The 12,562-nt window shown below is 43.0% G+C and overlaps 1 protein-coding gene across 9 annotated transcripts in view; it reads left to right on the plus strand.

The window, feature by feature from the left end:
• The window catches only part of LOC112214800 (EH domain-binding protein 1-like protein 1), a 59,977-nt gene that overhangs the window by 20,081 nt on the left and 27,334 nt on the right, over positions 1-12,562 (plus strand). For all 9 annotated transcript variants that reach the window (XR_002948155.2, XR_002948156.2, XR_006078956.1 and 6 more), the window contains exons 6-8: positions 21-169; positions 7,760-7,819; positions 9,761-9,917. Coding sequence is in view for 6 of the 9 variants with exons in the window: in XM_042298411.1 (XP_042154345.1) it covers positions 21-169; positions 7,760-7,819; positions 9,761-9,917 (366 nt within the window). In the remaining 3 variants the exon portion in view is untranslated. The remainder of the gene's footprint in view (positions 1-20; positions 170-7,759; positions 7,820-9,760; positions 9,918-12,562) is intronic.

Raw genomic sequence — 12,562 nt, forward strand, 5'->3', positions numbered from 1 at the left:
CTTCCTTTGTAATCCAACAGAGATGAGGACATGCAGAGTCTGGCCAGTCTGATGAGCCTGAAGCAGAGTGACATCGGCAACCTGGACGACTTCAACGATAGTGACGAGGAGGAGGGCGAGAGGAGGGTCAGCATCGGAGCCGGCATGGGCCCCGCCACTCCCGTCACAGGTATGGGTCTCGACACAAATGACAAGTCATCCGCTCTCGCGTTCCAGGATCGAGTCAAGATGGAGAAGAATGTGTATGAGACCGAGACACTCAAAATGCTCTGGTCTTGACACTGATAAACACAGTAGCTTTGTACAGTACTAACCCTGCATGCACACCGGAAAACAAATGCCCACTTATCCACTCAATCTCACAGGTAAACAAAACTGCCATAGGAGATACTTACTTTGCATATGTTTGCCAGCCTTCTGAGGTGTGACAGATTTGAAGTGTTTAATGTTTGAAAACATTGCTCAATACACCTGCATGGCATATTGCTCCACTCTCCAGCCTCACACGTAATGTCTCAACTACGGTTGCCCAGTAGGAACTCACAATTGCCCTCCTATACATTTTCCCTTTCGAATGTATGAATGCCAAACAAATCTCTTTCCACGCCAAATCTCTTTCCACGCCAAGCTTCCCTTTCCATAATAAATCAATATCCTTTCCTTCCTTTTCTTTTCTTTAATATTTTCCTTTTCCTTCCCCTCCCCTCCCCTCCCCTCCCCTCCCCCCCCCCCCTCCCCTCCCCTCCCCCCCCCCCTCCCCTTCCCTTCCCTTCCCTTCCCTTCCCTTCCCTTCCCTTCCCTTCCCTTCAACTCTGAAAGCACCCACGAGAACAATACATGATCAGGTGTGATTGACCCAGAGCCCACAGGTAACTTCCTGTTTCTGCCCCTGCTCCCGCCTCCTATGAATCCTGATTGGATCTTTTCCCTGGCTCTGGTCCTATCCCCTCTCCTCCTATATAACATCCCATCCCTCATTTGAAATGTTAATATTTATGTGTTATAAGCATTTATCTAAATATTGATCATCAAATTATTCACATAATTTGTATGGTTTGATTAATCATATTTATTAAACCCAAAGGATATTAGCCAATGAGGTGTCAAATGAAGTTGTTTACCTCATTACATTCTCATGTTAAATCATTAAATCAGATACTCTCTGCAAGGCAGTACATGTACCTCAAACTTGTCTGTCCATAACACTTTTTTCCAATCTTCCTCTGTCCAGTGTCTGTGCTCATTTGCCCATCTTAATCTTTTATTTTTATTGGCCAGTCTGAGATATGGCTTTTTCTTTGTAACTCTGCCTAGAAGGCCAGCATCCCGGAATCGCCTCTTCACTGTTGACGTTGAGACTGGTGTTTTGCGCATACTATTTAATGAAGCTGCCAGTTGAGGACTTGTGAGGCGTCTGTTTCTCAAACTAGACACTCTAATGTAATTGTCCTCTTGCTCAGTTGTGCACTAGGGCCTTCCACTCACTGCTCTTTCTATTCTGGTTAGAGCCAGTTTATGCTGTTCTGTGAAGGGAGTAGTACACAGCGTTGTACGAGATTTTCAGTTTCTTGGCAATTTCTCGCATGGAATAGCCTTCATTTCTCAGAACAAGAATAGACTGACGAGTTTAAGAAGAAAGTTCTTTGTTACTGGCAATTTTGAGCCTGTAATCAAACCCACAAATGCTGATGCTCCAGATACTCAACTAGTCTAAAGAAGGCCAGTTGATTTGCTTCTTTAATCAGAACAACAGTTTTCAGCGGTGTTAACATAATGGCCAAATGGTTTTCTAATGATCAATTAGCCGTTTAAAATGATAAACTTGGATTAGCTAACACAATGTGCCATTAGAACATAGGAGTGATGGTTGCTGATAATGGGCCTCTGTACACCTATGTAGATATTCCATTAAAAATCAGCAGTTTCCAGCTACAATAGTCATTTCCAACATTAACAATGTCTACACTGTATTTCTTATCAATTTGATGTTATTTTAACAGACTAAAACATGCTTTTCTTTCAAAAACAAGGACATTTCTAAGTGACCCCAAACTTTTGAACGCTAGTGTAAGTAAACAAATTAGAAGTCGTTTCAATAACTGTTTGAAGTGATGGAATCTGTTACGTGTTAATCTTTATAGTTAAACAATATGGATTCCTAATGTAGTCATTTATAATGAAGAGTTACAGTGAGAGAACATTTATTTGAGCAACTGTACCGTTTGAAAGTCTGGGATGAGTATCTGAGTACTATCCCTATCCATTTCTTATCTACTTTCATTCTTCCTCTCTTTCCTTTTCTCACTTCCCCTTCCCTGCTGTTCTCATTTTCCCTCTTCTCTTTTCTCTGGAACCCTCTTCCTCAACTGCATTTCACCTCTTTTAATGTCTTTGATACCTGTATATCTCTACAACACTTTGTCTCTACTTTCTCTTCTGTTCTCTCCTGCATCTGTCCTCCTTCCTATCTGCTGCTCCACATCTTCTCCCACCCCATCACCTCTTCTCCCACCCCATCACCTCTTCTCCCACCCCCATCACCTCTTCTCCCACCCCTTCTCTCCCACCCCATCACCTCTTCTCCCACCCCATCACCTCTTCTCCCACCCCATCACCTCTTCTCCCACCCCATCACCTCTTCTCCCACCCCATCTTCTCCCACCCCATTACCTCTTCTCCCACCCCATTACCTCTTCTCCCACCCCATCACCTCTTCTCCCACCCCATCACCTCTTCTCCCACCCCCCCATCACCTCTTCTCCCACCCCATCACCTCTTCTCCCACCCCCACCCCATCACCTCCATCACCTCTTCACCCCCCCATCCCTCTTTCTGCCCATCACCTCTCCCACCCCCCCTTCTTCCACCCCATCACCCCTCATCTCTGACCCCCCTCCCTCTTTCTGCCCATCACCTCCCCTTCCCTTTCCTGACCCCACCTCCCCTTTCTGCCCTCATCTCTGACCCGCCTCCCTCTTTCTGCCCATCATCTCTCCTCTTACCCCACCCTCATCTCTTTCACCCAGCTGCCAGTGAGATAGATTGGAGTAGCTCATTTAGCACTGTCTCTACCATCTCACTCCTGTCACACCCCCCTCTGCCCGTACCCCTCGACCCCTCTGCCCCGCCCCTGCCTCCCGCTCCCGAGTCAACACCGACCCCGAGGGCACCACTCACCCGGCACGACCCTCCCCCTATGCCTACCAAGTGCCAGCCTTTGTCTGCTCCTACCCACCTGCACTGGCAGAAATCTTCCAGCCCGCCGCTGGCTCCGGTACTGGCAAACAGACTGACTGACTCACGGTCTTATCACTGTGATTTTGAATCACAGACCGCACCTATTGTAATAAGTAAATAGTCAAGTTGCAGCTTTTATTCAAGGAGTGAATACCCGCATGTTTGATTCTGTGCATAGCGTTAACTAGTACATCAGGTAGAATATTTGTTTGACATTTGATACATGATTAAAGGTTGATTGCTTTAAAGAGAAGAGAGAGTTCTGAGAAATTGAGAGCGGCATTTGTTGTTTGGGAATTCTGACTCATGGGCAGACATTAAAGGGGCCTCAGACTTGTTATATAATGTAACTGTCTATGGTCTGAGGCACCCCCTGCTGTTGAAAACAGTTTAGCCACAGCAAGATTGAGAAAAACACGTCGACAGATTCCTGGACGAATGAACTGAATGTCCTGAATGTGCTGAATTACCTTGAGACATACACAGGCCTGGAATAATTTTTTTCTCCACGGACCGAAATGCTAGCCGTTGAAAGTTTTATTGCCGAGGTTGCCAGGGGCGACTGCCTCATTTCCATAGCAACTGTCCTAACTCGCAGTGAATTTGTTCATCAAAGCGGTGACATATTTTATGGTTTCTGGTGTTGGTCCATTTACTTCCTGTCACGACTGTTGCTAGGGAAGTGAGGTCGCAGTTAATAGGGCTGTTCAGGGAGATTTTTGGACACACTAGAGGAATGCTTCTTTGCTGGATTTCTATGTGGAGTAGTTTAGTTGTTGAGTGCTTTACTTTATTTAGGCTAGTTTTAAGAGAAAGCATGTTATTTTTTTGAGAACATTTAGCCAAGCTTAATGACGATGTATTTCCTGTATTTTCTCCGTACTGGTCGGAGTACTAGTAAATCTATGACGTTATCCACAGATGTTGGCATATTTCCCAGAATGCTCTGTTGCAGGTTTGTTTCAATATCTGTGTTTTCGCATGTGCATTGATTGTTTTTTATCTTGAGCTCCACAAGGATAAGAAACTTAAATTTTTCTAAACTAATCAAATCTCTAAGTGATTGGATTCATAGCAACCGTTAGTTGTTGGTGGAGGTCGTCTTCTTGTAGTATATATTCTAACCTACTCTCCGGCATTTTAAATGCAAGATGTGAGTGATGGAAAAGTGATGGATATCCAACACAGATTGGATATCACATTGCAAACCACCCTTATAACACAAAGGAAGTCAACTGAAACACAAATGTACTTTGCTGTAGTTGATTTTTTATGAAAAACAACACAAAAGTGTAAAAAGGCAAGGGAAAATGACAGGGAAAACAGTAACATGGCAATTGGAGTTAAATTTAAGAAACTTTCTGAGAGTTGGATGTTTATACCATTTAGTGTCGTTTTGACTCCAAAAATATCAACACCATGACCAGAGTACTTTTAACACAAAATAGGGTTGGGACCATATAAACCCCAAAATAGTGTTCAATTTGACTCCCTAGAAGTTTAATTAACGCTTGCTATTTTACTGGCTTCCAGAGTGACCCGGGTCTGGACCCTGACAGTCTTTCTGAGGGCCACATGGCTCCGGGTCTCTCCACCGTCTCTCCATCAAGACCCCTCACAGCCTCCATCACTAGTCATTCCTCCACCTCTCCTCTCTCCTCTTCCCCCTCTTACCCATCCGTTCTTCCACATCCCTCTTTCTCTGATATTCCACAGACAGGTACTGCATGGGGAAAAAATTATGGGGTAGTTTCAAGGAATTTGTCCGTAGTTGTAATTTTTTAAAATTCCAATCTCATCTCTTTCTTTCTCTTTATTCCAATCTTATCTCTCTCTCTTTCTCTCTCTTTATTCCAATCTTATCTCTCTCTCTTTCTCTCTCTTTATTCCAATCTTCTCTCTCTCTCTTTCTCTCTCTTTATTCCAATCTTCTCTCTCTCTTTCTCTCTCTTTATTCCAATCTTCTCTCTCTCTCTTTCTCTCTCTTTATTCCAATCTTATCTCTCTCTCTTTCTCTCTCTTTATTCCAATCTTATCTCTCTCTCTTTTTCTCTCTTTATTCCAATCTTTCTCTCTTTCTCTCTCTTTATTCCAATCTTCTCTCTCTCTCTTTCTCTCTCTTTATTCCAATCTTATCTCTCTCTCTTTCTCTCTCTTTATTCCAATCTTCTCTCTCTCTCTTTCTCTCTCTTTATTCCAATCTTCTCTCTTTATTCCAATCTTATCTCTTTATTCCAATCGTATCTCTCTTTATTCCAATCGTATCTCTCTTTCTCTCTCTTTATTCCAATCTTCTCTCTTTATTCCAATCTTCTCTCTTTATTCCAATCTTCTCTCTTTATTCCAATCGTATCTCTCTTTATTCCAATCGTATCTCTCTTTCTCTCTCTTTATTCCAATCTTCTCTCTTTATTCCAATCTTCTCTCTTTATTCCAATCTTCTCTCTTTATTCCAATCTTCTCTCTTTATTCCAATCGTATCTCTCTTTATTCCAATCGTATCTCTCTTTCTCTCTCTTTATTCCAATCTTCTCTCTTTATTCCAATCTTCTCTCTTTATTCCAATCTTCTCTCTTTATTCCAATCGTATCTCTCTTTATTCCAATCTTATCTCTTACTCTCTTTATTCCAATCTTATCTCTCTCTCTTTCTCTCTCTTTATTCCAATCTTCTCTCTTTATTCCAATCTTATCTCTTTATTCCAATCGTATCTCTCTTTATTCCAATCGTATCTCTCTTTCTCTCTCTTTATTCCAATCTTCTCTCTTTATTCCAATCTTCTCTCTTTATTCCAATCTTCTCTCTTTATTCCAATCGTATCTCTCTTTATTCCAATCGTATCTCTCTTTCTCTCTCTTTATTCCAATCTTCTCTCTCTTTCTCTCTTTATTCCAATCTTCTCTCTTTATTCCAATTGTATCTCTTTCTCTCTTTATTCCAATCTTCTCTCTTTATTCCAATCTTCTCTCTTTATTCCAATCTTCTCTCTTTCTCTCTCTTTATTCCAATTGTATCTCTTTCTCTCTTTATTCCAATCTTCTCTCTTTATTCCAATCTTCTCTCTTTATTCCAATCTTCTCTCTTTCTCTCTCTTTATTCCAATTGTATCTCTTTCTCTCTCTTTATTCCAATCTTAATTCCTTTTCTTCTCTAACCACCCATATACAATCCCTCTTTCTCCCTCACCCCCTCTATTTCTCCCTCACATCCCTCTATTTCTCCCTCACATCCCTCTTTCTCCCTCACATCTATTTCTCCCTCACATCCCTCTATTTCTCTCTCACATCCCTCTATTTCTCCCTCACATCCTCTCTCCTGTTCCTCTTTTTCTCAAACTTGTGCCTTATTTTAATCCCTTGTTACCTTTCCCTCCCCCATTCTTCCCCTTCTCATCCCTCCCTCCTACCCCTGCTCATCCCTCCCTCTGTTCTACCCCTGCTCATCCCTCCCTCACAGTTCCTTGGCAGAGTGAATGGATGCCGCCCAAAACCCAGGCCCCTCTGGCCCAGCCAGGCCAAATTTCTGCACCCCTCTCCCCCTGAACCAGTAGAGCTGGTGCCCCTGGAGCAGACAAAGCAGAGCATGGCAACATGTAATCCTGCTTTGTGTCCCTCCGTGTCCTTCTCCCTTGATGTGTCCCCTTCTCCCATGTCGCAGTCTCCTCTCCCTTCACCACCCTCTCCCCTTCCTTCACCTCCTTCTCTCCTCACCTCCCTGTCTCCTCACCTCCCTCTCATTTCACCTCTCCTCTCCCCTGTTGCCCCATGTTGTGACCCCGCTCCTGGTTCCTCCCCTGATGCTATTGGTGCTTCTCCATGTGCTGCAGATCCCACTTCTGCCACTGTCCCCCAGTCAGGTATAGATCTCAAAGATAGACTCAGCCCCAAGCATTGACATTGGACAAATGCTTGTCTAACCAGTCTACAAAATTATACTATGATCGCAACTGGTTGATACGTTTATGAATCAAATTCTTTCCTCTACTCCCTCTTTTCTCCCTTGTCCTTTCCTTTCCTTCTTTGTCTTCCCTGTGCCCTACTATTTTTTCTCTGCCCTCCTCCGGCACTCCCCCCTCACCCTCTCCTCTCACTCCCTATCCTGCTCCTCCTCCTGGGCTCTCTCCTGGCCAGCCCACTCAGACTCAAGTCCCCAATTCCCCCCTCCCAGTACCAGTCACTACTCCCCTGTCTGTCCAAGAGACAGGTATACAACCTGAGGCAACAGACAGAGAAGGCAATCACTGACAAAGTCCTTACGTTTAGTAATGAGGGAAATACATGGCAGAATGTTATGATGAAAACATGTATTCCCTTCTCAGACTTCACATGAGAACACCTGGCTCCTGGCTAGTTGTTTTGGTTGTAACAGTCTCTTGCCAATTCTAGTTGAATGTAAGAATTGTATGTTAGCATTTTATGTTTCCTTCATTCATTGGTCACTTCACAGGTGTCAAGCCGGTTGCCAAGCCAACTCTCTCGTTCAGATAATCGTGTCTAACCAGGTCCTGTCTGTCCCCTTCTAGAGTTTCAGAGGCAGTTGAGCACTCTGACAGAGGAGGAATACAGCACTGCCACAACTCCCAGTGAGTAAGACCTAATGCAAACACAATGCCTGTTAGGAACATCCCCAAATCTATACAACAGGGCCAAATCCTAACTTGAGATCTGTGTGCTTAACTTTGCTCAAAACTTCAAATTTATAGGGCACAGTGTTAAAAAGGCTATGATATACTAGCAATTTTTTGTGGCAATATTGCTAAGCAATGTTGCTTGGCAACAGATAGGGGTATGAGACACTGGAGCAATGGTGAGCAATGAGCAACATGGACAGGAATAATATATTTCATATGAAACGTAGATCAACTTAAAACTTAATTTTCCCATTTATTTACTCATCTTTTATACCAATACCAATATTTCTTGTTATCAAACTATAGTTTTGGCAAGTCGGTTAGGACATCTACTTTGTCCATGACTCAAGTAATTTGACCAACAATTGTTTACAGACAGATTATTTCACTTATAATTCACTGTATCACAATTCCAGTGGGTCAGAAGTTTATATACATTAAGTTTACTGTGCCTTTAAACAGCTTGGAAAATTCCAGAAAATGATTTCATGGCTTTAGAAGCTTCTGATAGGCTAATTGACATAATTTGAGTCAATTGGAGGTGTACCTGTGGATGTATTTCAAGGCCTACCTTCAATCTCAGTGCCTCTTTGCTTGACATCATGGGAAAATCAAAAGAAATCAGCCAAGACCTCAGAAAAAAAATTGTAGACCACCACAAGTCTTTCATCCTTGGGAGCAATTTCCAAACGCCTGAAGGTACCACGTTCATCTGTACGAACAATAGTACGCAAGTATAAAGACCATGGGACCACGCAGCCGTGTCAAACCGCTCAGGATAGAGAAGCATTCTGTCTCCTAGAGATGAACATACTTTGGTGCCGAAAAGTGCAAATCAATCCCAGAACAACACCAAAGGACCCTGTGAAGATGCTGGAGGAAACAGGTACAAAAGTATCAAAAACCCTATATCGACATAACCTGATAGGCCGCTCAGCAAGGAAGAAGCTACTGCTCCAAAACCGCTAATAAAAAAGCAAGACTACGGTTTGCAACTGCACATGGGGACAAATATCGTACTTTTTGGAGAAATGTCCTCTGGACAAAAATAGAACTGTTTGGCCATAATGACCATAGTTATGTTTGGAGGAAAAAGGGGGAGGCTTGCAAGCCGAAAAAACACTATCCCACCCGTGAAGCATGGGGGTGCAGCATCATGTTGTGTGCGTGCTTTGCTGCAAGAGGGACTGGTGCACTTCACAAATAGATGGCATCATGAGGCAGGAAAATTATGTGGATATATTGAAGCAACATCAAGACATCAGTCAGGAATCCTAAGCTTGGTCGCAAATGGGTCTTCCAAATGGACAATGACCCCAAGCATACTTCCAAAGTTGTGGCAAAATGACTTTAGGACAATGAAGTCAAGGTATTGGAGTGGCCATCACAAAGCCCTGACCTCAATCCTATAGAAAATGTGTGGGCAGAACTGAAAAAATGTGTGCGAGCAAGGAGGCCTACAAACCTGACTCAGTTACACCAGCTTTGTCAGGAGGAATGGGCCAAAATTCACCCAACTTATTGTGGGAAGCTTGTGGAAGGCTTCCCGAAACGTTTGATCCAAGTTAAACAATTGAAAGGCAATGCTACCAAATACTAATTGAGTGGATGTAAACTTCTGACCCACTGGGAATGTGATGAAAGAAATAAAAGCTGAAGTATATCATTCTCTCTTACTATTATTCTGACATTTCACATTCTTAAGATGAAGTGATGATCCTAACTGACCTAAGACAGGGAATTTTTACTTGGATTAAATGTAAGGAATTGTGGAAAAACTGAGTTTAAATGTACTTGGCTAAGGTGTATGTAAACTTCCGACTTCAACTGTAGCTGGTGTATCATCAGGGTTGACTTCAGCTTCATGATGTCCTCCACTGTTATCCCCTCTAGACCACACTGCTGGAATGATCAGTATTGCCAGTCAGAGGCCAGACCCATCAACATCCACACTTGACCCATTGGCTAAGCCCTTTGGGACAACAGTCCATGAGAGAAGGCAGGAGGCATTCTCAATGTTTGGAGTGGAGGTTGTCCAGGCAATGGCAGGGTGAGTAAATTCAAAGGTTGTACAGCTATAGACTGTTTGGTTGTCTAGCAACAAAACCGACCTGTGGTTGTCTAGCAACAAAACCGACCTGTGGTTGTTTAGCAACAAATCCGACCTGTGCGCAACTATGGGGCAAAACAGACGGGGTTGGCTTGGAATGTTGATAACATGTAAACTATATTTCATCTCCAATGTTTATTGAAAACATAAATACATTTGCACAATGAGCACGTGTTGTCTCTCAAATACATAATTACAGTTATTGGTTAGCTAGCTAGCGAATTTAAGCAATAAAATTAAATTAATCAAAACATCTCAAAACAAGACATGGTATCAAGAACAAGATGAAACTAGCTGAAACGAGCCTCTGACGATTCCCCACATGGCAGCTTCGTGTCATTGTTGCTAGCTGTCTGGCCATCCAGAATCACAACAACTCACAAACATCTGCCCCATTGAAGCGTGCTGTCACGGATCCCTCTGGAACTGTGTCATTACGCACACCTGGTCCCCATTTCCCCGATTGTAATTGTGTAAATGTGCCCTTTGGTTTCCATTGGGCTGTTGATTATTGTTCCTATGTCCGTTGGTCGTGTGAGTACCTGTGCTGTGTTGTTTTGGCGTTCGGGCCACATGTATTGCGCAGATGATTACGGGTCTCACCCTGGTGTATTTATTTGAGGTACTCCTCGCACTTTTGTATAGATTTCAACCATGTGTTTTGTATACGTGTTTGTTTGGTCTTCGATCCCCGTGCCTCTACACGGCACGCTGTAATTTGGGTAAATAAAAACCCCTATTACGTATTCCTGCGCCTGTCTCCCGATCCCTTTATACCGACATGCACGTTGCTTTGGTGATGTTGTTTTATTTTTTTTATTTTACTAGGCAAGTCAGTTAAGAACAAATTCTTATTTTCAATGACGGCCTAGGAACAGTGTGTTAACTGCCTGTTCAGGGGCAGAACGACAGATTTGTACCTTCTCAGCTCGGGGATTTGAACTTGCAACCTTCCGGTTACTAGTCCAACGCTCTAACCACTAGGCTACCCTGCTATTAGTGGCAGTGATCATTATTTCTGCTTGGAATGACTGGATTGGTTTTAACCTTTGCATGATGGAAGTTTGTAAGACAACGACAGAAGATGACACTTTGAAAGAAAAAAAAGTGTGTTCATTTATCCTTAATTTGTGAATTTCACCTTCCTACTAACTTGAAGTAGGCCTAAAACATGTGTGCTACAGCATATCATGGAATATCAGGGGCAGTATAGATGTGTCTTATTAGTTTATAATGGTGACATAGATATACTGTCATGGATAACTGTATGAAGGAGTTTTTCCTAAATTGTTGGAAGAATGGCAGGTTTCATAAAAGTTGTAATTATAACCACTTGTTCGCTGTGGCACAAGATAGAACTACATATTCTTTCATACTCAGGATGCATGGTCACTGTAACAACGTAACAACGTATTCGAAAGGTCGCTGGATCGAATACCCGACAAGGTGACAAGGTAAAAATCTGTCATTCTGCCCCTGAACAAGGCAGTTAACCCACTGTCCCCCGGTAGGCCATCATTGTAAATAAGAATTTGTTCTTAACTGACTTGCCTTGTGATTCATTGAAAACTACTGGAAACCAAAATGATTGTATAAGTTTCCAGTTGGCAGACCGATAGTGTGTCAAGTTTCCTCAAGCTGCAATACTGTTGCAATACATATCAAATCACTGCTCATCTTGACCCAGGGATGGTCTTACACGATGGGCTTCTTTTTACTGAACGCTTGCTGGTTGGCTACTCTGTGTGCAGTCTAGTAGTACGCTACCTCAGGTAGCATGCCAAAGAATTCATGTAAGATCCTTAGCAAAGCTCTTCTTACAGTAGCACCCCATAGAAGGGTCTCTGACCGTGCTTGAGATGGGCAACCTTGCCTGTTTTTTTGTCTGCATTGTTGCCATCGAGATACAAGCTCCCCCACCCTTGAGCTCTGAACTCTGACCTTGATTTTTTGTCCCTCAGACCTGAGAGCATGACCCCTCTCTTACCCTTTAGCCCCAGAGGCACCCTCTGTTCCGGGACTCCAATATTTTGAGATGCCATAACTGTAAAAAGCAAAGAGTTAGGGAGAGGGGAGGTCAACCAGGGCACTCCCAGTTCCAACACCCCCAACAACCTCTTCCTTCTGCACCCATACAAGGGCCTGGCTTACCTGAGCCCACAGCCATGAAGTCACATGACAGAACAATGAGTCACTTGATCAAGATGTCCATGTAGATAGGGACACCATTATGCCAAAACCAGAGCCTGAACAGATTGTGGCGGTAGCCATTGGATATCAGAGCGTGCTGCCAAAAGGGTCTGACACTTGGTCCCTAAGAAAGACACTCCTAAAGATTCTCCCAAAAGAACAAGAGGGTACAAGATGTTCAAGAGGTTTCAAAATAACAAGTGGTACCCATGGACTGGGGGTGTGGCATGGTGCACAGTCACTACACACCCATGTTCCTCAATGTGTCACTCTCATTAAACTAGTTCTAAAAGATGTAAGCATGTCCTGAAGACATGTAATACTAATGTAGGTTTGCATTTCAATAAATATTAAGGGCTTTTCCCACTAGTTATTTAAATACAATAGCATGTTTT

Source organism: Oncorhynchus tshawytscha, linkage group LG15, assembly GCF_018296145.1.
Source record: "Oncorhynchus tshawytscha isolate Ot180627B linkage group LG15, Otsh_v2.0, whole genome shotgun sequence".
In the NCBI taxonomy this organism is placed as follows: Eukaryota; Metazoa; Chordata; class Actinopteri; order Salmoniformes; family Salmonidae; genus Oncorhynchus; species Oncorhynchus tshawytscha.